The sequence below is a fragment of the Podarcis liolepis genome (assembly GCF_965112155.1).
Source record: "Podarcis liolepis genome assembly, chromosome: 17".
Classification (NCBI taxonomy): domain Eukaryota; kingdom Metazoa; phylum Chordata; class Lepidosauria; order Squamata; family Lacertidae; genus Podarcis; species Podarcis liolepis.
Window position 1 is genome coordinate 40,427,892 of NC_139571.1, and position 26,489 is coordinate 40,454,380.

A 26,489-nucleotide genomic window follows, 5' to 3' on the forward strand; every position below is an offset into this window, starting at 1 on the left:
CCCTCTCACACACAAGGAACCTGACCTTTCCCTTTAGCTATGGAGGGTGGGATTGGTGACCGCCACCAAACTACAATAGCCGGCAACCTGTCTGCAGAAGAAGCATGCTCATGCGCAGGTACAGCTTGCTGAACGATACTAATAGTATCTGCACTGGTTGCACTAATAGTATCTGCACTGGTTGCACTGGTAGGGAACTCCCTAGGGCAGCTGAGCCAGCCCTGTAAGCAAAGCCCACTTGCAAAGGAAAAATCAGGAGCTCCTGTTAAGTTCCTAACTGTTCATTGGAGCCACTGTTCCTTTCTCGCCCCACACCAGACATGATGCCTGGTCCAATGCAACGACACCAGGGGGTCAGTAGCTGGCTGCCCACTGACCCCTTATCACCTCACCACCCTGAACAAGTTTGATCATCTGATTTCCCCTTCCAAACATTGCAGAGAGATCTCTGCAGTGAGAAAGCATCTTCTGGCCACCAGCTCCCATAAAGAGACATCTACCGGCCGCCTTGGGCCATTAAGAAAGGTTAACATTCTTTTCTCAAATCCCAAGCTCTGCCCAGGCATCGCTTTAAGGCAAAAATATATATAATATAATAAAAATGGGTAATGATCGGCTTGCTCACAGCAGTTAGGCAGCAAGCAGCCCACAAGAGCACGCAGTCAGCCATTAGCTTTCAGTATTTTGCAAAGTTTTTATTTTAAAAATGTTGAAACTTACATCCCACAAGAATTTAAGAATTTCACCACGAGGAGAAGAAAACCCTACAAAAATATATCGTACGGTGCACAAGGGGCAGGAGAAGGGCAAGACACAAGAAAGACCCTGCTTCACACACGACAGATGTGCTAGGCACAGATAGCACTTCCAGGAGAGAAACTTGCAGGGACACTGTCACACGTCTCACAAATGCACATGCGTTTATTGGGCCACGAGTCGACTCGGTGGGTGGCGGGTTCCCCAGGCATGAAGACATGCCAGACAGGCATTTGTTACATGTGACAGTGGTGTAATTGGGGGGGGGGTGGGAGGGAGGAGAGGAGAGGAGAGAATCTCTTGCAGGTCCTTCCTCTTCCTCTTTTAACCAAGCCTATTCAGAAGACTCCCCACAGCATCTTTGGCCATGACCCAATCTGCCAAGAAACAATTGTACTCAAAAAAATAATCTATTTATATTACAGCGTTATAGTGCTATTTCCATACTACAGAGGAAATTGCGACATTGATTTTATTTATTTATTAATGCTTATTATTATGGCAAAACTCCGTGCCCCGTTCAGCCCCACTGCTGAACCCCTTGCCTCTGGCTGCTACTCTATATTTGACTGCTCACGATCACTACAGGAGCAAGCATCCGTTTCCTACATGGAAGTGATATTTGTGCAGGGAATTTGTCATGGGTTAGCCAAGTCGCCCAGAGTGGGCAGGAGCTGTGATTGGAGGAAGCTAAGAGGGGAGGTGGTAGCCAAGCAGAATAAAAGCAGGGATAGCAGAGATGCCCACCTAGTGCAGGCAAGGGCCAGGGACCTCCGCTGTCTCCCAAACGCCCCGCTAGCCTTGCCCTCCCTGCCTTTGCCTACATTTCAAATCTCTTTCCAGCACCTTTTCTCTCCCCACCCCCAACCCCTCCACCTTTCTTTTCCTATACCCTATTTTTTTGCTTTATAAGACTCACTTTTTCCCTCCTAAAAAGTAAGGGGAAATGTGTGTGCGTCTTATGGAGCGAATGCAGGCTGCACAGCTATCTCAGAAGCCAGAACAGCAAGAGGGATTGCTGCTTTCACTGCGCAGTGATCCCTCTTGCTGTTCTGACTTCTGAGATTCAGAATATTTTTTTTCTTGTTTTCCTCCTCCAAAAACTAGGTGCGTCTTGTGGTCTGCTGCGTCTTATAGAGCAAAAAATACGGTAATTGGCTCACTTAAGGCTGCGACAGCTGAAAGAATCGACTCTTTGTTCTGACTGGGGTTGGACAGGAGTTGTGATTGAGTCCAAATGAAACAGATTTTTACTGTGTGTTTTTTTAATTGCTGAGAGTCCCCTTGAAAATTCCTATGGCCCCTCCAGACCACTTTTCGGCAGGTGGATTCTGCAACCTGTCATTGATGTATGAATAGTGTGCTAGTGGTGGGTTTATACTGAACCACCCACATGTGATCCCACTTTATTAGTTATTCTGCGATGCTTCACCAGTAATATTATTCCCAGTATTGCTGTCCGGAGGGGCGCTCTTGCACTATAGTGCCACAGCAGTGGGACAAAAAAAGTAAGCATTCGTGGTATAAAAGAGTTACAGGATTTCAGCTGGAAGTTGAGAGACATACACCAGTTGGGTATGTTTGCCCCACAACCTTTGTAGGCATAAACAGTAGTGAAGGCTGGGTTGGGTATAACTGTCCCAATACGATCCTGAGCACAAATCATCACAGATGCACAGCGAAAAGGACCTCTGAAGAGGCCCTTATTTTGAAGGGAGGCATATAAATTGACCAAATAAATGCATACACAAACAACTGAAAATCAAGGGGTTTTAAGTTAGTTGCGATTCGTTTGCTCCTTTGGTTTCAAGGGGGACTGGGTAACTCTTAAGGTTTCGTTGCTTTGGGTCCCGTATGTATACAAAAGGGGGGGGGGATGTTGAAATAAAAAGACAGCCTGCAATCAAACAGGGGGGAAAGTATAATGACACAGAAGAAGAAAAATGGGAAAAGAAAGAGCATAATTAGCAGGAAATGGTATTAAGCTGGGCTGTAATATTGGATAGACTTGAGAGGCACACGCAACCCAGAAACCACCAAGGGAGATGGTCTTTCAGGACTTAAACTCAGCTGGAGAGAACGGGGGAAGCTTCCCAGATGAGGAGAGGGAGCATCCGAATGCCCTTCCACCAAATCCTTGCGTTGTCCTGGGCCATAATGTGGCAGAAGGCAGAAGACCCAGCCATACCATCACATGAGACCTTGTATGACTTCAGCTTGCTGAGAACCTCAACTTTTGTTTTTAAAATATGTTAAGAAGAAGAAGAAGAAGAGTTTGGATTTGATATCCCGCTTTATCACTACCCAAAGGAGTCTCAAAGCGGCTAACATTCTCCTTTCCCTTCCTCCCCCACACCAAACACTCTGTGAGGTGAGTGGGGCTGAGAGACTTCAGAGAAGTGTGATTGGCCCAAGGTCACCCAGCAGCTGCAGGTGGAGGAGCGGGGAATTGAACCCGGTTCCCCAGATTACAAGTCTACCACCCTTAACCACTACACCACACTGGCTCTCAGTTAAGCTGCTGAAATCTCAGAAGCAAAAAGGGGTGGTGGAATGATGTTTCCAGGAACTGGGGAAATTTTTTTGGGGGGGGCTTCTGTGCCTTGCATATATGACTAGCGCCCCGCATCTTCGTGGCTACCGAAACTGGAATGAATGGTGTAAAAACAGTAAAAAGGAAAATGGGAGAATTATGCACATCTGCTCAATTTGTGCAATCACTAAGGCTGCTGTAAAGACTGGAATGCCTGACTGCAGAAATGTTAACTTTTTCCTACAGGACTACCCGCATATTTTTCAAGGATATCTGCATAGTCATAGAGGGCGAGCTTCTTATTTGAAATGAAGGCTGGGATTCTCAGGGAGCTGAATTCTGCACCTGGCATCACATTCCATGCTTTTTCCACACTTGCATAGAATCGTGGCACCCACGCTGGCAGCCCTGGCAAAACAGTAACCGTGATCCAGAGTGTTCTCCTACGCCTTACAGGGGCCTGCACGCTTCACCTGTTTAGCCCAGAAGCATTTCCTTGAAAAATAAAATAAAATATAATCAAGCCAAGCAGCTTTTATTCTGCAGGTTCCCTAGGTCACGCAGACTGCACAGCAAGCATTCATCCCATGCTGATTGTGCGTCTCCCCTGCCCGCGATGTGGGCTTCTTGGGGATAGTGCAGAACAAATAACTTTGGCCATGCGCTGCAGGGATGGGCTCTGCATTCATCGTACAACCACCCCCTTCAGAAACCTCTAATGTGCTTAGCATCTTGCCCACCTATTTAAGGTGGGTGTTAAATGCAAGCAGCGCCGTCACTGAAAGGATGGTCGTGTTGAAGGGCTTTGGCTCTTTACAGAAATTAAAATATCACCATTTAATAATTCAAGGGCTAATGAGGCTGTAGATAGTTCCCTCCCTTCTAGAGTTAACAGCATCCTTGTCGATGGTGTGCAGAACTGTCCCACTCTTTCCTCTCTCAGGGCTGGCGTCAAGTGTTGGCATCATTGGGCATCTCAACTGGCTTTCATTGCCTGTTCACCTGTGTTCTCTGAGAGACTGAGCAGGGACAAGGAGAAGGAGAAGGAGAAGGAGAAGGAGAAGGAGAAGGAGAAGGAGAAGGAGAAGGAGAAGGAGAAGGAGGAGAAGCTGCTTCTGCTGACCTTGCCCTTTCTCTGTGAGCCACGGGGCACATTGAGCCGGGAGGAACATGGCAAGTGAATGTGCAGCAGCAGCAATGAATGTGGAGCTGGGGCTTTTCAGGGAGGGATCTCGCTGGCAAAGGGTCCTTCCAAATCTGGAGCTTACGCTGATTTCTGTGCTTAGGTTTTGCAGGCTCTTTCTTGCACTGCAAAAGCAGTTGGACCAAAGACACTGGTGGGTTGGAGGAAATGAACTGGACCATGGGCAGTAAGGGCCACATCAATTTAATCTCCCCTAGAAATGATTGTGTCTAAATGGGTCTGTTAAGTGCAGGTGATATAAATACGAAGAAAGCCAGAGCTTTCACATGGTCACGCAGGTGGATGACCTAATATGAGGACGGCTGTGTTGTTGCACAGACTCCATTATTTTGAAATATGCTTCTTGTAGGAGAGAAGCTATGGAACTACAGAACTGTAGAGCTGGAAGGGACCTCGAGGGTCATCTAGCCCGACCCCTTCTGCAGTGCAGGGATCTTAACTCGATCATACATGACAGATGGCCATACAATCTCTGCTTAAAATCCTCCAAGGAAGAAGAGTCGACCACCTCCTGTGGGAGTCTGTTCCATTGCTGAGCAGATCTTACTGTCATCAAGTTCTTCCTGGCGTTTAGTTGGAATCTCCTTTCTTGTAACTTGAATATGTTAAGGAGGGGCTACATTTGACTTTGCATGGTTCAGACACTAGAATGCATTGGGCTGCACCTTACGCTGCTATTTCTGCTGCGCGAGAATGGTCTCCTCAAGCCGGGGCACGACCCAAATTTAAATGATTGAGTCCCCTTTAACTTCAGTGCAATTATTAGGTGCTCTGCAGCCTGCCAACTTAAAACAGCATCTTGATGGAAATAGCAGGCGATGTTTATCTCCATGCCACAGAAAGCTTACTCTGCTGATTTCTGCAGAAGCAATTGTTAATAAAGGTATAAGGGCAGAGTACGGTTCCCCACCACAAAACCTGATTAGTTGGCATCCCTGGCCAATATGGGGCTTTGCCAATGAACCTTGTTAGATAGGTATTAAATCTTTATTCACTGTGCTACGAGGACTTCTGCTCAAAGAGTGAGGACTGCAGCTGTTCTACTAGGCAGTGCCCTCCAGTTAGCTATAAGGAGGAGCTGAGCACCTAGTACTACTTCTTATATAAACTCCAGGGTCTACTATTCCTTAGCTGAGCAAAAAGCCATCTGCCAGCCATTAACTTATATGCATACTTTTAATTTTTCTAAAAAAATAAAAAAGCTTAGTAAATTACTTTTATGGGGTGGGGTGGGGTGGGGGGAACACACACATTTGAACTGAGACTGAACCAGGCTTAGCAAAAAATAACTTGGACAGGAAGCAATTCATGGAACAGGGCCAAAAAATATGCTACGGAAGACAGGGGAAGAGAATGGAGTCTGAAAAAGAGGGAGAGTTGCAACGCTGTCACAGTCGCTGGAGTGAGGGAGCATGGTGTTTCTGGAGATGCAGGGAGTGAGACAAAAATACAGAATGTGTTGCTTCGACACTGCAGTCCACCAGCATGCCTGAGGCATTCCTCTTCTGCAATTAGCTGGAACTGGAATTAAAACAGAAGTTCCATGCTTGCACATGATAATAGCACTATGCTATCCAGCAATGCCTTCCCCCATGACCAAGAATCTCATAATGATTATGAACTGGCAAATCTAGTTCTATAAAGTCTTTCAGCAATGTTAATTAAAATATTCCTTCTTGAAGATTCTTCCCATTTATTGTTTTTTTAGTGAGGAATGGAAAGGGATTACAGTGAATAGCTTAATAACTGTCCTTTCAGCAGCCCCTCTTAATTGCATGTTCCAACTGTAATATTCTGCTCCTGTGGGAGGATGGAGGCTATAACTACTTATTTCCTCTCATTTTGGCACCTTTACAGCAAAATAATGCTGGTTTGCTTTTAAATAAGAAAGGGGGGGGAGTAATTTAAACCTCTCCCCCTCCCCAAGTGGAACAGAAGTTGACATGAGGGCAGTTATGAGGTTGAAAGGCAATAGACAATTTTTTCATGATTATCCTGTACCATGATCATCAGAAAGCAATAAAATGGACTGCAACTGCAAGCCAGGAAGTGTTTAATTAAAGGCACAGGAGCCTGCAAAAAGCTCCAGTCGTGCTTTGTGTGTCCCTAGTAGACAGGCGCATGTTGCAATCTTTCTTGCTACTCCTCTTCCACAACTGCAACAAATCAGGTCTGGAAAAAAAGATGAGATGCCAACACAGAAAAAACTGGAATGCAATAGGATGACAGTGACTTTGCACCATAAAAAGTGAGTAAGCAAAGGATGGCAATTCCACAGAAGAGAGTGGGTGCGAAAGCAGCCGAAGAAGATTAGATGACAGATGAGGGAATCGTGTCCATTTGATACCAATGCTGAGTGTCTGAATTTCCTGCACCCCATTTCCCCTCCATATATGCCCATCCCCACAATACAGAAAGGTATTCATTGCCCAGGTGTATGTGATGTGAGCGTTGGCTCTTTGGAAGATGCTTCAAAACTGCGTGATGAGGAAAGGGAGGAAAGATGGGGAGACACCGAATAGGCGATCCTACTTCTGCATCCCATTATCAAGCATGCTTACTTAAACATAAATAAATACATGTTTGTGTATGAATGTTTATGCCGGGGGTACAAGGGATATCTCTGAAACGTTACCATGAAGGTGCTAATATCTCTTGCCTTCTAGGCCTTTCTGCTCACCCCTCTGCTCACATCAGACCACCCCAGTCATCATCTCTGCCATGAGGACCCACCACGGAGCCCAGCTCCTCCTGAGCGAAAACCTTGGTTTGGGCTGGGTCTGCAATGATGACGGAATGCCAGGGCACAAAGGGACCTACAATACTTCTGCTGCTGCGTGAGGAGTAGCAGTACCATAGTCGCAGGCGGATGGAACTAAAAGGGAGGGCTGCCAGTTCTATGGGACTCTCTGGCAAACTCAGTGTTTGGTCTCGCAATGAAGGAGCCGGGCCTGCTGCTTCCAGGGCAGTCACAGGTTCACCAGGGGGATCCTGAGCAGGAAACAAGGGCGGAAGGAGAGAGAAAGGGGAAGAGAAAGAGAGGGGAAGAATAAGAGTGATGAACAATGCTCCCTGTGTTCAGAGGTAAGCTGTTTCATCTGGTCTCTTGTTCTTTTGTCATAGGGTGCACTTCTAAGTCTCCCCCAGACCCTTTGTACTACAGCAGAAGTTCTCAAACTTCTTCTTTTCCTGGGCCACACTTTGAGAATAAAAATTTGCTGGCGCCACACTGATTTTTTTTACATGGGAGAACAAAAAGAAACGACTCGTAGCAGTGCTTTCTTTGTAACAGAGCACAACTACTTTATAATATGATCATGTGTCAGGACTGAGGAGGAATGGTGGGAGTCACACGCCCCCCATTTCCTGAGCCTTCCCAAAGGCAGGAGGATAGTATTGATTTAGAACAGCGGTTTGCAGAGGGGCATAGTCCAGAGGGGGAAAGCTGGGAAATACTGGGTGAGGAACAGCTAGAAGAGCAAACACAAGGAGAGACAGCTGGCAGATTCAGTGTCCTTGGACAGCATTCCTGACCACCTCCCTTTGCCTAGGACTAGACCGGCACTTAGGGTGATAGAACAGAAAGCGCAGGGAAACAAGATCAGATTACCCAATGTAGGAGTGACGTAGAGTAATGGGGACGGAGGAGGTAAACCTTAACTGGGAGCAACGGCATTTTTAGAGAGATATGCATTCCTTTTGTCTCTCGCTGTGATTATTAAATAACTTATCTGGTAAGAACACGCCTTTCATTTGATCTTCTTAATTACTGCTCCTGGTGGGGCGGGATCTGATTCCCTAAAGCCTGACATCATGGGGCATCCAGAAAATATAAAGCAATGCAGCTACATAAGAACACAAATCATTCCCAAAATATGAACAAGCTTCATGCATATTTACCTTAAGTATGCCTACAAACTCGATGAGAGGTATGAGCTTGCAGTTGCCGGGTAATCTCGTTTATGAAAATACTTTGATACTATACTACACTGAAATGTTTAAATGTTTCTTTGATTGTCTTTGAACCATCCCACCACACTTGCCATCCTCTCCAACCCACACCCTTTGGAATCCCTGTCGTAGAGAGTAGCTCCTGATCTCTTCACCATATCAAGGAAATTTTAGGAGAACTTGTAGCTGTAGTTCATTAAGGTTCCACCCTTTAACTGATTAGATATGAATAGATTTGAACATCATAAAAAAAAACTTCAGTAGCCCCTATTTGGGCATCCTCTCCTCCACCACCATCACCTCCCCCCCAAAAAAAACCTGTGCTTGCACTAATGCAGATTGGGCAAATGGGACCATAGCAGCTGACCTCACCCTTGCACAATAGGTTGCAGGGGAAATCCTCTCTACCAGACCTAGGTTCTGGCCATGATGTGGAACTATTATGGAGGAAGAGTTCATGCATAAAGCGATAGATCTGCGCTACCATTGTTTCCACTTTCCACAGGGCAGTGGGGGCCTTGCCACTACCTCCCCTCTCCCTTGCCATGGGATTACATTAAATGTGGGGTAAACAGGGCAAACCCAAACAGGGCAAAAAGAGATGCCTTGTTGAGATACCTGTGTCAGCACTTAAAATGAAATAAACTCGGTGGTTTGTTGTCAGAAGACAAGTCCAATTAAATACAGTGGTACCTCGGGTTAAGAACTTAATTCGTTCCAGAGCTCCATTCTTAACCTGAAACTGTTCTTAACCTGAAGCACCACTTTAGCTAATGGGGCCTCCTGCTGCCGCCGCGCCGCCGGTGTTATGTACTGAAGTTCTCACCCTGGGCCAGCAGGGGGATACTGTAGATAGTTATGCAAATAATGGATCGAAAGTGACGTTCAGTGATTGGATAGTTTTAGAAAATTGTTACAGTTACATTGTACTGGAGCTCTATATAAGCAGGCTGGCTGAACCCTTCAGTTGAGTTCTGTCCTGGCCTGTGAATAAACAAGAGCTGTTTGAAGAATCGCTGTGTCGTCTGATATGTTCACCCACAACTTAACAGCCAGAGCACGATTTCTGTTCTTATCCTGAAGCAAGGTTCTTAACCTGAAGCACTATTTCTGGGTTAGCAGAGTCTGTAACCTGAAGCGTATGTAACCTGAAGCGTATGTAACCCGAGGTACCACTGTAGTTTTTTGTTTTTCTTTAGAGCAGCATACCAGATGCAACATACCTACTATAAGAAATGCGTAGCTCATGGTCCCAGCAACTGAAATTTGATCAATCTTATTAATCAACCACAGCTTTGGGTTGCATCCCTGCGAACAGTTAGGCTGCTACAATCTCACTGAAGCCAACTGCACGCAGAATTGCAGATCTGGTTGATAAATCCGTTGATTAAAACAGGCCAACGCTTACAGCTCTGCACTTTTTGTGCTGCAGCTGTTGCACACTGGGTACGTACAGCTGAGAGTGAGTCATCTTCAGAACATGTGCTTCAGCTGAAAGAGGAACTGCTTTCCCAGCATTATACTTGCACTGCATCAGTACTGTCCTATCTTCTCAGATCCAGGACCCATCTTCAAACCAAGCATGCATATGGGGACCTACTTCTTAAAGCTTGTATGCGATCTGCCAGAATGGTGGTCACTGTATTGCTTTTGTGACATGCCCCTCCCCTTAGGTCAGGCTATTATGACCCTGTAGTGCAGTGATTCTTAAAGGAGGTAGCAGGGGAGGGTGGCAAATGTGACAGGAAGATTCAAGGACAAAGAAACATTTAAACATTTCAGTACAGTACAGTACAGTCATACCTCTTGTTACGTTTGCTTCAGCTTATGTTTTTTCAGGTTGTGTCCTGCGGCGACCCGGAAGTACTGGAAAGGGTTACTTCCGGGTTTCGCTGCTTGCGCCATGCGCAGACGCGCAAAATGACATCACACACATGCACAGAAGCGGCGAATCGCGATCCGCGCATGCGCAGACGCAGGTTGCGTTCCTTTCAGGTTGAGAACGGATCCCATTCACAACCAGAGGTACCACTGTAAAGTATAGTATAGTATCATCGTAACATATCAAAATGCTTTTTTAAATTTGCAGAGTACTGATAGATAACTTTTCAAAATGAGAGCAAAAGCGTTGAGTGATACTGAGGACTATCCCAATTGTGATCCACCATCGCTGTTCTGACAGAGTGCTGGAGGAAACTTGTTTATAATTATATTTTGAGAATGATTCGTGTTCTTATGTAGCTGCATTTTTTAATACTTCCTGGATGTCCCAGGATCATATTATAAAGTAGTTGTGTTCCATGCTATAAATCAAGCACTGCTGGGAGTTGTTTCTTGCTTTCCAGAGTATTGCCTTGCTTTTGCTCTTTGCTGTTCATAGCAAAGGCCTTTGGCTATCTACAATAAATCGATTGATTGATACTTGCAATTTGCGTGAGTTACCTGTTGAGCTGGAAGGCAGTGCTCTTCCCTAGTCCCTCTAGCTTCTCCATGCCTTCCAGAACCTGTCCAGTTTCCATCATGTCTGGTGTAGGGGCCGGCGAGTCGCTGAAGGGCCCCAGGATGCTGACCGCAGAGGGAGATAGGTCCGTTAAGGGCTGATGGCTACCCTCCTGCTGCAGTCCGCTTTGCTGGCTGGAGTGGTGACGTCGCTTCTGGTTCCTGTCCCAGCTACAGAAAGCCAGGGGGTAGTGGGGAGAGAGAAGGCTGTTACCATCAGGAAAGGTGCAACCTAACCAGAGGATTGTGCATCCATGCCTTAATTTGTTTTCCTGGTACCCAAATACCTTTCCTCCGACTGTAAGGAATATACAGTCCACCCAAAGTACAACGGGAACGGGAAATGTCCACTTGTACAGCTGACATAAAATACGGACTCCAAGTTGGAGTGGACCTTTAGTTCTCTGCTCAAGCTTTCCACCACTTTGGATAATGATAGTACTGAATGTGGGGTGAAAGCCATGTGTGCCTATTGGGCCTTTCCCCATATATTTCTCCCAATGCCAGTAGGGTTCCTCTCTGGGTCGCATCCTTTCCAGAGGCAATATCAACAAGGGTTTGAACAAGGGCAGCTGCGACAGCTCCTTGTCCAGCAAAGCTCCCTTCGGAACACCTTTATCTTTTCGCAAATTATTTGTTTAATTAAAACTTGGCTGTCAGGGAGAGCTTTGTCTTGCTAATGAATTGTTTTGTTTTTGAGTACCTCTGGACCGTTACTATTTGGCAGGAGTGCTTTAAGTGCATAACAGATCTTTAGGTCTTGTGCAATGGATTAATGGGCTCTGCCATCCTAGCACAACCAATCTACTTTCAAAAAGGATCTGCTTTGGGACTTGTCCCGTGATTTCTAGGCCCAGGTCTGCGAGGTTTTTCTTTCGTCCCACCGCTTTCCCCAGGAAAACCCACTGTTTACTGCTGAATCAAAGCAAATGTCAACCCACAGAAAGCCAGATTGACGTCTGATCTGATTCGACAGTAAGCAGCTGGGGCTCAGCAGCCATTCCGGATATTTTGAATCACTTTGAGTTTGTACTGAATTGTATTAATTGTTTGATGAATTTATTTGTGGTTGTTGTTTTTTTGCTTTGTGTTTGGATATGATTGCAGTGATTGAAATGCTTACTCATTCTTTATGCTAATGTTTTTGTTGTGAGCTGCTTTGAGATCAGCATTGTCGTGAGAAAAACAGGATGCAATTATCAAATCATATCAAAAGGATGCTGGTTTTTGCTCAAAAATGATGGCCAACCAGCCCAAGCCTACTGCTTTTTAGATGCAGTTTGCTTCCTCCTCCTCCTCAAATCTGCACTGAAGGTGATCTTCAGCTTGGAACTAAAATTCCAGTATGAAAAGAGGATCTCTTCTTTTGTTTGTGAGTTCTAGACAAATAAAGATGGCAATTCAGAAGAATAGCTTTTAAAAGGTATTAAGTACAGATGTGGGTACTGGCACTTCAAAGAGCTGTGTTCTGCTTTTATAAGAAACTGAAATGGGGGGGGGGGGCAAAATGAAATTTTCAAGATCAATACCTGTCAGAGAAATAATCCCTTCAATGGAACTTGAAATATGACAGGGGAGTAAACCAAGTCATCTACAACTTGATTTGGTGGTTTGGGAGGACAGAGGTGGCAATAAAAGTGATGATGCAGTGGGTTCTTCATTTGAAGAATATGCCCAATTTCCTCTCAACTTCGACATTCACATGACAGATAGGCAATCTATCAAGCTGGTTCAGTCAGCACTCTAGTCTTTCCACCATACATTTTTCAAGTGAACTGCCTGCCCTATATGTTTGTAAAAACACCACATGTGTGTTTAACTGTGTCTCTATTCACCCTTCATCTTAGCATTTTTAAAATAGTTGCAAAACTTCCTCAGGGGTAGGAGAGAGGAGCTATTGTGGCGACTTCACAGTCACTAGCCAATCAGCAATGCCTATAGCTGGCTTCTGAAGCAAACTTACAGGATTAATTTCCCCAAAAGCAAGTTTGTAGCGCATGTGGAGAGCATGCTTTCTAAATGGTCCCACAGCCCCACTAATGTTACACCAGTCTGCATTCTTAATTAGCATGTTACGAAGGGTAAGGGCGCAGCCTCAGCTATGCACAAAGTAGTAAGAAAAATGTCTAACTTAAAAAAAATGCCAACTGAAAAAGAAGTCGATTAAAATGTTCAAATATGACATACCAATTCCTTAACTTAACATATAACTCTATAATGATGTGTGTGCGTTTTAATGCAGTTATAAAATGTTCAAACTACATGGTATTTAAAGCAAAATCTGATATAATTCGCTCCCAGTACACAAATCCCAACATCCAAATTGGTACTGTACAAAACCTAAAGGAGTTAATGTGATACTGAAAATGTCAGTTGCTTTAAAGTTGTATTTTCAGACCTTATATCTTCTTCTGCAGCTCAGACTTGTAAGAATTAATTAAATTACATACTTTAGCATTGCAGCTGTCTTTCAGTTTTGTAAATAAATACGTAACCAGCATATTTTTTTGCAGATCTATATTAGGGATGCATGTACTGACTAACATTGTTGTTGTTGTTTAGTCGTTTAGTTGTGTCCGACTCTCCGTGACCCCCTGGACCAGAGCACGCCAGGCACTCCTGTCTTCCACGGCCTCCCGCAGTTTGGTCAAACTCATGCTTGGTAGCTTCGCGAACACTATCCAACCATCTCGTCCTCTGTCATCCCCTTCTCCTTGTGCCCTCCATCTTTCCCAACATCAGAGTCTTTTCCAGGGAGTCTTCTCTTCTCATGAGGTGGCCAAAGTCTTGGAGCCTCAGCTTCAGGATCTGTCCTTCCAGTGAGCACTCAGGGCTGATTTCCTTCAGAATGGAGAGGTTTGATCTTCTTGCAGTCCATGGGACTCTCAAGAGTCTCCTCCAGCACCACAATTCAAAAGCATCAATTCTTCGGCGATCAGCCTTCTTTATGGTCCAGCTCTCACTTCCATACATCACTACTGGGAAAACCATAGCTTTAACTATACGGACCTTTGTTGGAAGGTGATGTCTCTGCTTTTTAAGATGCTGACTAACCTAGGAAACCCTTAATACTAGATGGTGTTTACTTTATTTATGGAGCTTGACCACATGTAAAAGTGTCAGTTTGTGCAACAAAATATATTCCCAGCTCCCAAACTAATGTTTGGAGAGTAGAAAATCTCCAAGAACACCAACATTGGCTTTCCATTCAATATCAAGCCATTTGGATGCGTTGTCCTCAATTACAACATATCCCTGGTGCCTCTCCTCACCTCCTGTGAGTTGCAATCCTATGGCATTAACCTTTGCAGCTACCTAAAATCTACTCACCAGAATTTGAGTATTATCCCCATAGCAACAAGGACAATAATGACAGAGATCGTAATGGTGACATACAGCTGAGGGTCCACACCTGGAACAGACAGAGACGGGAAGTGTCAGTAAGTAAGGTATGCAGCTCCTGACCATTTTGCGGGGACAGGGCAGTCCATGCCACCCCCACCCCCCGAGGTTTCCACTTTTTCCCTGGCTGCCCTCCTGTGTGCTTTTTTAAAGTAGCACTCTTGCAGGTGGAGCTCACAGTTGTAGCATTGAGAAAAGCTTCACCTGTAGGATTTCTGCCTGCCACTCAAGCGATTAAAGGTACACAGGAGCCTGGTCAGAGGAAAAAGTTGGCAACATGTTGCTGGAGATATAATAAGGAAAACGGTTCTTTGAAACAAATGTTTTTGTGGTGTCCAACGCTTACGAACTTCTGGAGAAAAGTATTAAAATGTATTCTACTTAAAGTTAAAGGGACCCCTGACCATTAGGTCCAGTCATGACCGACTCTGGGGTTGCGGCACTCATCTCGCTTTATTGGCCGAGGGAGCCAGCGTACAGCTTTCGGGTCATGTGGCCAGTATGACTAAGCCTCTTCTGGCGAACTAGAGCAGTGCACGGAAACGCCGTTTACCTTCCCGTTGGAGTGGTAGCTATTTATCTAATTGCACTTTGATGTGCTTTCAAACTGCTAGGTTGGGAGGAGCAGGGACCGAGCAACAGGAACTCACCCCATCACGGGGATTCGAACCGCCGACCATCTGATCTGCAAGTTCTAGGCTCTGTGGTTTAACCCACAGCGTCACCCGCGTCCCTGTATTCTACTTAGGGCGGGCGGTTAAAACTGTCAGATGATAATATTACGCTAAACCACATACCAATGATATGGGGTTTGACGGCTGGTCAATGCAGATGGACGCTTCACACCATTACTGCTGCCAAAAGACTGATATTGATTCACAGGAATCAATATCAATAGAGCCAGTGTGGCGTAGTGGTTAAGAGCGATAGACTCGTAATCTGGGGATCCGGGTTTGCTTCCCCGCTCCTCCACATGCAGCTGCTGGGTGACCTTGGGCCAGTCACACTTCTCTGAAGTCTCTCAGCCCCACTCACCTCACAGAGTGTTTGTTGTGGGAGAGGAAGTGAAAGGAGATTGTTAGCCGCTTTGAGACTCCTTCGGGTAGTGATAAAGCGGGATATCAAATCCAAAAACAGGAAAGATAATACTATGCCCCCCTTTGATCAATAGATAGAAATTATAACACATGAATGGATCGCTTTTAGACGCAAATTGCGCATGGATAAATATAATGATACTTGGAACGCATTGATAAAAATTAGACCAACTTGTTACTAATTGTATACTTGTTGGAATAACAGCATTACTTATATAGCTCTACATTGCATTGCATTACAGCAGAGGTCCCCAAACGTGGGTTTCCCGCTGCATTTGAACTACAACTCCCATCATCCCTAGCTAGAAGGACCAGTGGTCAGAGATGATGGAAACTGTAGTCCCAAAACAGCTGGACACCCACTGTATTACAGTTTTGAACACCCTTTTCTTTATTTTCTCATTACTTTCTCTTTATTGGTCCACTGGAAAAAAGAAATCAATAAACTCTAAATAATAATGGAAAAAGAAAAGAAAAAAGTTGGCAACACCAGAAGGAATCGAGAGAAGAAGATGAGTGTTACCTTCTCCCCGTGGCCCGAAAAGGAAGGGCCGTAGGGTGGCTGGGGTTTGGCGCAGGTTGAGCCCTTCGTTGTGTAGCAGGGAGTGGGAGTTGGGTTGCGCTGTCGCCATTCCGCTTGACGAAACGAAGGTGTAACCCAGAGGAGGGAAGCCAGGGTTGGCAGAGTTGGCGTCGCCTCCATCCTCAACGGATATTGTGGGGCCCCAGACGATGGCCCAGGGGTACTGGGAGGAAGACAGGCCATCCTCGAAGCCGGACGGAGTGGCAGGCCGGGTTCCCGGAGCCTGGCGCTTCAGGCGCACTGAGCTGCGCAGCCCAGCCCCTTTGGGAACCACAGACCGATGGCGCTGTGAGGTAGAGTGGGATCCTTTTTCCGGGGCTGGGTTCTTGTCCCAGATGCAAACGGACCGAGGGGAGGAAGGGCTGCGGTGGCTGCAGAGGGGCCGCGCTGCCAGAAGGCCCCGGGTGCGCAGAGACCAGGCGCTGTGGGATGGAAGTGCTGTGGCGAGAAGCAAGAAAGGCCAGAGCTGCAGCAGGTGGAAGCAGGAGACCAGAGGGAGCATCACGCTGTGGAAGGGGAGAAAAAGAGATGCATGTCACTAAGCTGGAAACTCCCTGTCTGTGGGGCTCGCTGGCTGTGTTGTCAGGCAGTGGGGTTTCGGTTCCCATGAAGTGTGGCAGGTGGAGATCGCAGTCAGCTTCAAACTTCTGCAAAAGCCCAGCTGAAGCCAATGATCTGTGCAAGTGTCCAACAGCGCTCCTGCCAGCTCCTGTTCATTTAATGGGACTTGCATGGGATAACTAACAGACTGTAACCCTTGGTTACCAGATTTTTTTCAATGAATCCGCCCCCCCCTTTTTTTTTGAAGCTGAGTAGCAACAGGGAGTCAGTAGTGGGGATGGTGAGGCAAACGACCCTGGGCCCAAGCACACATGCATATTGTATAAAGGTGCAAAGCCCTTCTTTTGCACCCTGTGAAACATAAATGCACAGTTTTTTAAAAAACTGGGCAATGGCACGCCACCCGCCCATGACTTCCGAGCCTTCCCTGATCTCCTTCCCGCTTTGTTTTGACAGATCAGGGGAGGCTCAGGAGTCACGGGTGGGCGGCTGTTGCCCAGGAGGGGCCAGCCTGGTAGTGCAGTTGGCTCTGGCTGGCTTCAGGAGATGCTCGCTGCCGTGGCGCAGGGAAAATGGCGGGCGCCATGGCACTGAGCAGCACTAACAGGCTGGCTCCGGGCTGCTGAGGCTGCTGCTGCCACATTTTGCGGGGACAGATTTGCAAATCTGGGGGCATTTCGGGGACGGAATTTGTCCGGGGACAGATTTGCAAATCCGGGGACGTCTGGTAACCATTCTGTAACCCCATGTTAATTTGCTAAGCCTGAAGATGGAGCTTTCTCCTGCAGCCTGTTTTAAGCGCCACCTCCAACGACCTCTTTGTCCAGGAGTGTCTGCAACTGTTTCTGTGTACACACCATAGATTTAAAGGCTTCCCCCAAAGAATCTTGAGAACCGTCACACCTCTCAGAGCTGAAATTCCCAGCAGCTGTTACAAACCACAGTTCCCAGGATTCTTTGGGGCAAGCCACACACTTTAAAGGTGTGGTGTGTAAGCAGCCCACCCTGCAACCGTGGGGGTTTTTATGCACACTTTATGCATATCACTCACTCCCATTTTGCAGGGATGCTCAATTTTCTTCATGCCTCTCATTGGCTGCTGGGCCCTGGAGACCCAACAGCCACATTCAGACAATTGTCCATGGCTTCACAAACGATGATTTATGAAGCCATGTGCAGGTGCCATAGCTGCACACTTCCTTTTCACCTGTCACAGCTCCAACCCTAATGCATCAACTAGCTCACTCCCTTCCTATTGTCAGTACAATCCTTTGGCTTGTGCCTCCCCAAAGCACCAGCTCTTTCACTCCTTTTCTGGGCACCCTGTGTGAGGTCAAAAACTGGCACCTCCAAATCATAGCTGTCAACTTACAGATTTGTAAATAAGGGACCAGCAGCCTCGAAAATAAGGGATCAGCAGCCAAAATAAGGGATTTTCCAGGCACAGGTATGTTCAACTTCTGAGCCCCTCCAAGCCAAAGGCAGAAAGCCCAGCCAGCAGCCAAACAAAGCCTCAAGCGGTGGTTCCCACAGCGCAGCAACCCGGTAAAGGGGATGCAGCAAGGAAAACCACCGTCACCTCTCCGCTGGGAAGCGCTGAGCAAAGGCGAGTCCCCAGGCAACGTGGCCGATTTGATTGGCACAAGGCATGCAAGCTCCACCCCCTGAGTCATTCTTAGACTCCTTATTGGGTGAGCAACGCAGCCAAGCAACACAGTTGGAGCCTCCCTCCTCCCTGGCTGGCAGGGAGGGAGGGAGGGAGAGGAGCTGCTTCCTTTGAAACCCGGGAAATTTAAGGGACATCATCAATAAGGGACAGCAGCGGGACACGGCGCTGGGATAAGGGAGTTTCCCGCCAAATAAGGGACAGTTGACAGCTATGCTCCAAATGGATCTTCTCTATTTTGCACCCCCTCAGCTCAGTGCCTTGTGTGGAGGAACTGTCCACACCACTGTAAATCCAGTGTTTTGCCTATTACCATTACTAGGTATGTATCAAGTACGATTTGTTACTGGTAGTGCACTAGCAATGCTTCCTTCTTCAAAGTACTGCCCTAGACACGCACACATTTAAGTGCCACAGCCTGGCCCATTTCCATCACGCTTTATAAAAGAAGAGTTACAAACCTACCAGGTGCTGGTCTCCATATCTAGAGGCGACTGTTTCTCCACTCAGCGGTAAATCTGCCTCATATTCTTCACTAAAACCAGGAATGAAGAAAAAGGAATGTCAGTCGAATGTTCGCTAAAGCGTTCCTAAATCCCTTCAGCGCAGCTGATGCATGGCTGCCTAGTGACCACCAACTTTCATTACATTCCATCAAGTCCCTTCAACCCTTATAAACATGCCATGTATTATGAACATAAGCAGAAGACAGACTGACATGGAGAGAAAACATGTCCCTGGTTTATCATTGCACGCGCACATTTCCCGCCCTCCCCCTGCACTCGCGGCAGAACAACATTGAGCATACACGCACATAAATGTGAGCCTCACAGCCATGAACACACGTGCTGCTGTTCCTCCAAGGGCTGGGGGCGGGGGGGGGATTTGTGCCTCTGATTTCTTATCACTTAAACAAGTTAAGAGAATCTTAATTCCTGCATTTATTTATAGCACCGAGCATGTAATCCATTTAATATAAAGAGCTACTTTAATTGTGCGTGGAGGCAAGGAAAAGAATAGGAATAAAATTAGAATGATAAACACAGGAGATAGCGAACGGGAATGAATCAGGGAGAAAACGCCAGCCTGCTTAAGGACTGAGAGAGGAAAAATATGTCCATAAAATATTTAGTGTTTACTTTCCGGAGGGCTAAAATGGCTTTCCCTTTTGCCCTTTTAATCACTGCCCGCACTCTCTCCCTCTCCCTTTCTCACACACATTTTTTTGTGATACAAAATATGGCTGTATAGCTTTTAAAAATGGCAAACTGGGATACGGCTATTGTATGTTTGCACTTATATCTGGCCAGTTATACAACCTAAAAGTAAAGGTAAAGGGACCCCTGACCATTAGGTCCAGTTGTGACCGACTCTGGGGTTGCGGCGCTCATCTCGCTTTATTGGCCGAGGTAGCCGGCGTACAGCTTCCAGGTCATGTGGCCAGCATGACTAAGCCGCTTCTGGCAAACCAGAGCAGCACACGGAAACGCCATTTACCTTCCCGCCAGAGCGGTACCTATTTATCTACTTGCACTTTGACATGCTTTCGAACTGCTAGGTTGGCAGGAGCAGGGACCGAGCAATGGGAGTTCACCCCGTTGCGGGGATTCGAACCACCAACCTTCTGATCGGCAAGTCCTAGGCTCTGTGTTTAACCCACAGCGCCACCCGCGTCCCGTTATACAACCTAGCTTGCTACTATTTCCCCAAACTCCGGTCTCCCATTGCGGTGCAGAGTTCAAAAGATGATCCGGCCTGTAAGCCCTGGAGATGGCCCGGGTACAACTCATCTGCAGATACAGAGAATCTGGGTGCTGTAAGCCTTGCAAGTCATTTCAAGGACTGGAGATAATATCTTTAGGAGAAACATCCCCTCCCAGGGGAGCCCAATGAAACCCAAAGCTCTGTGCTTGACAATGGTGTGGCTGACACAAGTCCTTCAGGAAATAAACTTAGAAGGGAAAATCAATATGCTAATGTTGTGCTGACTTGTTCGCTAGAGCTGTCAGACAGACCTCGAGTTCTAGGGTAAGCAAGGAAGACAGCTAAGAGAGTCCCCCACCCGCATTGTGTGTTTGTGTGCCTACAAAGTCTGGGTGAAAGGAAGAAGGGGGAACTGAACAGACAGATAAAAAGTGACTAGAACAGATGGCCGTATAGTCACACGATTACAAGATGCAGAGACTACATTTCTGTCTTGAAAAGTAAAATTCACTTCTCACTTTGTATCCTGGCGAATCTGATGTGCATTTTTACTACTTGCTAAATAGCTCTTTTATTGCAGCCTTATTACTTTAATCTCTTGAACATGTTCTCATAGAATATGATTCAGTTGTGATTAGACACTTATATTATGTTTAAATTCAGACTCATTTGGAACCCTGCGGAAAGCCGCTGGGGGCAGGGAGGGAGCGGGGAGAAGATGGAAGCGGATTTTCCTGTTTTAAAAAGGGTTGTTGGGGTAATAAGAGTGCTGCTTTGTCTGAGCAGATTCTTTGGGGCCTGGAGAGAGGAGAGGAGAGAGAGCGTAGGTAATAATGGCAATGTGGGGGAGTCGGTTAATCATAAAAGGAGAAAGAGGAGTCATAGATTCGTTAACAATTCGATTCCTAGCGCAGGTGATGATCTGGTAGGAGGAGGAATAAAAAGGGGAACATGGATACAACCATTTCAGTACTACATTTTTGGAGGGGGGAGTGATTTAATTTAAAGCATTGTGATGTATGGAAGTGAAAGCTGGACCATCAAGAAGGCTGATCGCTGAAGAATGGATGCTTTTGAATTCTGGTGCTGGAGGAGACTCTTAAGAGTCCCATGGACTGCAAGAAGATCAAACCTATTCATTCTGAAGGAAATCAGCCCTGAGTGCTCACTGGAAGGACAGATCCTGAAGCTGAGGCTCCAAGACTTTGGCCACCTCATGAGAAGAGAAGACTCCCTGGAAAAGACCCTGATGTTGGGAAAGGTGGAGGGCACAAGGAGAAGGGGACGACAGAGGACGAGATGGTGGGACAGTGTTCTCGAAGCTATGAACATGAGATTGACCAAACTGCGGGAGGCAGTGGAAGGCAGGAGTGCCTGGCGTGCTCTGGTCCAGGGGGTCACGAAGAGTCGGACACGACTAAACGACTAAACAACAACATTTTTCCATTAACGCTTTTTGCCATCACAGACTGAGCTGCTTGGAAGGCTGAGATCTACCTGCTCCTCAGATCCTTGACCTTCCTGGTTTCTGAAACTGCACAGAATTGAGCTTTCGATCTGGACTTCAGAAGTGACTAGAGCCTCTTTGAGAGAGGCTGTGACCCATCCTGCCCCAAGAGAAGTTGGTGGTTCAACCTCTGTTGGGGTGGGGAAGCCAGTTTGGACCTTACTATTTTGGGTCATTTCCAGCTGCAAGTTCTCTAGAAGATGTTGCAGTGAGCAACACAGCCTTGCCTTGCAAGTCACACTAAGCCAAACCACAGCTTTGTGTGAACGTGAGGATGTGGAGTCCTGGGGAGATCTCTGCCACTTTGCTCCTCTCCAGTCATTTTGCTGCTGAGCCACCCAATCTCTGGACTATCCATGAGGCGCAACCAAGGTTTGTTCCTGGTTTACAACCCATAGTTTGTTTGGGAGAGCTAAACGGCGAGTTTGGGATAGTGTGAATCCGCCGCTGTGCCCTTGGCATTCCATGACTTAGCATGGTGTATGAATCAGAACAGGCCTCTTCTTCAAAAGGGATGTATAAAAGCTGCACATTTATGAGTGATGTGCTGTTGCTGCCTACATCTCCTCCCCCTGCCCATGTAGCTTTATAATGCATTATGAATTTTCCTCCTCTCATTCCCTACCCCATGGAGCAGCAGCCAGTGAAGTGGATCAGCCGTAGCTGGGAAACTTTCAGTGGAACGGCAACACATCACATGCCTTGCATTATTAAATGTTACAGGGTGAGCAGAGGAGCAGACATAGCAGCTGAAACACCTAGTTCCATCCTAATATATTCCTGCTTTCTATATTCAACTTGTCATAAGCATCAGACGTAATGCGTGTGATTACAGAAATAATGTATGTGATAAGCATTGCAGAAAGAATGTCTGTTATGTTATTACAGTGGGGAATTTGTAGTCAAAGTAAACTAGCAGGCATAGGGATAGTTAATGCATGAAGGGGTTAAAGACCACAAAGTTGTAATGCTAGATTCAATTAGGTCACACTCCCTCATCTCCAATGAGGGAGGAAATAAATATTCTCTCATCACTCTTCTTCACACCATGTAACTGACCAGGAAGAAAGTGTCTGAGCTTGCCTGCTTGAAACCATCTTTTGGTACTTTGTACCCAAGGGAATTCTACCTGTGTTCTCCTTGCTGCTGCATGGAATAACACATGAATCATACTTTAGGATTTTGTAAGTAAAGCTTTGAAGAGTGTGGTTTGTTCATTGCAAGAGGAGCAGAAATGGGGAAAGCACTGTAGGCAAAGTAAACAGAATATATAAAAAGGTCTAACAGCCTGTTATACCAACACTATACTGCTGCTTGACCTTGTGACTGTTTTAAACTCTGCTGGGGTCTTTTTCCCACCGGAGAGTGTGTTATGCCCTGCATTTTGAATCCAGGAGTCCAGCTGATTCTTTTATTAATTACCGACACGTGGGTCATAGATCTATTTCCCTCTGCAATTATTTGTTTGGTTAATATGGCACCCTTAGTGTCTGGCATTTTAGAGCGTACAAGAGGGCAGGTTCCTATCGCAAGGGGCTTACAGCCCAAACGTGTGCTTTGAACCCCTGAAATGTGGTACATAAATGGCGGTTATTCAAAGCATGAAACGCCCCCTCAGAAGCCATTTGAGGCCCTTTCTCCAAGAATGCAGATTCTGAATCCTCTCTGGGCAGTTATTTTCCATCGCTTGAATTCAGGCAGCCTTCCCCCCATGCTTAGCCGAAAGCAACCTGCCTCTCCCTTAAACTCATTACATCACTGAACAGGGTGAACATTTGCTCCCCATCTTCTTTCTAAAATTCTCTTAAATATTTAAATACCCCTTCTTAATCTTCTTTTCTCCAGGCAAGCCACACCAAGAGCTTTTGGCCCACCCTCATAAGACTTGCCTTCAGATCTTTTTTATCCTCTCCATAGCTCACTTCTGAATTCTTTCTTCTTTCCCCTGCAGCATCTGTCTTCATCATGTCCAAAAACTAACTTCAGGCTCTCATTATATTTAGGACAGGATACATTCCGGAAAGCCTTTTTTCCCCTTTTTAAAAGGATTTTATTTTCCACGTTGCACTAATTCTAGTACCGTGCGCCAGTGTGAGTTGCTGTACCTGGCATGTGCATTGGAGGGGGCAAGGGATGGGAAGGAACACTGTGTGTGTGTGTGTGTGAGAGAGAGAGAGAGAGAGAGAGAGAGAGAGAGAGAGAGAGAGAGAGAGAGGAGTCCCAGCTGCAGGGGATAGTCCATTATTGCTGTTAAAAAATCATGAGAGATTTGTGCTTCTTCATTGAGAGGGGGGAACACACAACCTTGGGAAAGGGGGGGAAAGCTATAAGGGAATGACTCATCTCTCACGTGCAGAACTGTACATATGCAAGGGGGTCCTTGCCCTGCTAGCCTCTTCCACCCCCCTAGTGACACATACAGCTGGGGGTATAAGCAGAGAGCTGTGTGTGCCCATGTAATGAAGTGCCCTAAATGAACGAGCCCTATATAAAAAGGTGACTCGTGGATGTGGGGGGTGGCATTTCACAAAATGGAAGTTCAGGGCATTGCTGTTGATATTTTATTTTTGAAAGGGTACACAAGCACTTGCCAGTTTAAGTGGCATAGCAAGGGAAGTGCTTGCCTCTACAGGAGCAAAAGCAACATTTAAAATAAAAAAATTAAGAGCCCAGGCACAGGGGAGGGCTAGGGCAGTGTTATTCGCAATCAGTGACAACACAGGCACCACTGATAGCATTCACAGAGTCATACGCCACAAATTATTTATGTTGTGTTGAACACTATTGCGATCTTCGAAGCAAATTTGAAGCATGTTTCCACCAGCTTCAGAGAATTCTGGGGACTGTAGTTTGTTAAGGGTTATTGGGGATTGTAGGTACGGTGCCCAGAATTATTTGGAGAGGAAAGTGTACAGTGGTACCTTGGGTTACATACGCTTCAGGTTACAGACTCCACTAACCCAGAAATAGTACCTCGGGTTAAGAACTTTGCTTCAGGATGAGAACAGAAATCAGGCTCCGGCGGCACGGCGGCAGCAGGAGGCCCCATTAGTTAAAGTGGTGCTTCAGGTTAAGAACAGTTTCAGGTTAAGAACGGACCTCCGGAATGAATTAAGTTCTTAACCAGCGGTACCACTGTATTTCAAATGTGCTTTAAAGGTGCAATGTCAAACTGTAATACACATATACTGAGGCAAGAATCATATTGATGTACATGGCACTTTGCAGCTCAAGTGCTCGTGTGTGTTTGTTTGTGTGTGTGCGCGCGCACACACACCATGCACACCACACACACCACACAGCTTGCCCCAAAGCACTTACAACTAATGGTCCACTTCTAGTCACATATTAGTTTTGCCCCACCATCGCCAAATTGGGAAGCTCAGTTGTAGAACATGAGACTCTTAATGTCCAGGCCATGAGTCTGAGCCCCACGTCGGGCAAAAAGTTCCTGCATTGCAGGGGGTTGGACTAGATGACCCACGTAGTTCCTTTTCCAACTCTACAATTCTATGATTCCATTACTGTCAGCGTCAAAAGATGCAGCCACCATCCGCACAGGAATCTCCCTCTTTCTCTCTCTCTCTCGTTGTATCAGTAAGTGGGGAGAGAAAAGGTTAGCAAGAAGAGCAAGGCAAACCTAAGAAAAGGACTGGGAGAAGACGTGCTTACTCACACTTAGACTGGATGTGTTATGTACTGAAGTTCTCACCCTGGGCTAGCAGAGGGATACTGTAGATAGTTATGCAAATAAGGGATCGAAAGTGATGTTCAGTGATTAGATAGTTTTAGAAAATTGTTACAGTTACGTTGTACTGGAGCTCTATATAAGCAGGCTGACTGAACCCTTCAGTTGAGTTCTGTCCTCGCCTGTGAATAAAGAAGAGCTGTTTGAAGAATCGCTGTGTCGTCTGATATGTTCACCCACAGCTTAACAGGATGCATATGCAACTTACATTTAAAGCACATTTAAAACATATCCCCCCCCCCCAAGAATCCTGGGAATTATAGCTTGTTCAGTGTGCTGGGAATTGTAGCTCCGTGAGGGATAAACTATATTCCCCATGAGTCTTGCAGGGGTGTGCTTCAAAAATATGGTGTGTGTGTGCAGCTCTTATCTATGTTAAAGGGGGGATGAAGGCTGGATAGGGAGGGGCGGTTAGGAAAAATGTGAGCTTTGAGATGGAATTTAGAGGAAGGAATAAAATGTATTACCTTATGCTGGTTGTGATGAATTACTCTGCATCCATTTTCGATGGTTTAATAGTTTCTTCTCCACATATAGTGTAAAATTGAGGGGTGTTCTTTAGAAGAAAACTCACATTTAATTAAAATGTTGCTTTTAAGCCAGATTCACTTTTCTGATACCGTCTAGGGCAGCTGGGACACCTGTTATTAAAGCAGAAACCTCGCTCTGCCATTCTGTAATTGATTCTGCCAGAAGCTTCCAGCAAAACCCAAAGTTTTCTTGGCTACTTCCCTCAATTCTACTTCTCCCTCACACATTTGGCTGCTAGGCCTTGAATCGTCGTCTAACAGCAGTTCTTCAAGACCTTATTCTCACGATTCATGTTCGCTGTGGCATCAAAACCTGGCTTGCCTCCTCCACGGATGTTTTGAAACACCTCACAACCTGCCTCAAACACAAAGCTTTTTCAACCATTTCCAGCTATGACTGATTGTTTAATAATCAGATGGTGTACATGAGGTTACACACTACCTGGCTCACATTTTCTTTTCCAGCGTCTTTTATCACCCTGCTAGGTAAATCCAGTATTGTTTGCCACACATTGACTTCTACCCTAATGGCAGAGACTCCCCTCACCTCACGACCTTCCCCAAGCGCAATACAGTGGTGCCTCGCAAGACGAAATTAATCCGTTCCGCGAGTCTCTTCGCCTTGCATTTTCTTCGTCTTGCGAAGCACGGCTATTAGCGGCTTAGCGGCTATTAACGGCTTAGCGGCTTAGCGGCTATTAACGGCTTAGCGGCTTTAAGAAAAAGGAAACAAACTTGCAAGAACTCA

General features: G+C 46.1%; 1 protein-coding gene across 3 annotated transcripts in view; it reads right to left on the bottom strand.

The window, feature by feature from the left end:
* Positions 1-674: 674 nt before the first annotated feature.
* The window catches only part of PIANP (PILR alpha associated neural protein), a 37,056-nt gene continuing 11,241 nt past the window's right edge, over positions 675-26,489 (bottom strand). For 2 of the 3 annotated variants that reach the window (XM_083481961.1, XM_083481962.1), the window contains exons 2-6: positions 18,718-18,787; positions 15,966-16,531; positions 14,274-14,355; positions 10,887-11,114; positions 675-1,133 (exon numbers count right to left, since the gene is read on the bottom strand). In XM_083481961.1, the coding sequence (XP_083338087.1) occupies positions 1,091-1,133; positions 10,887-11,114; positions 14,274-14,355; positions 15,966-16,531; positions 18,718-18,734 (936 nt within the window). In that variant the 5' untranslated portion in view covers positions 18,735-18,787 and the 3' untranslated portion in view covers positions 675-1,090. Of the gene's footprint in view, positions 7,485-10,886; positions 11,115-14,273; positions 14,356-15,965; positions 16,532-18,717; positions 18,788-26,489 lie in introns of all 3 variants that reach the window. The other variant, XM_083481963.1, reaches the window with a different exon arrangement.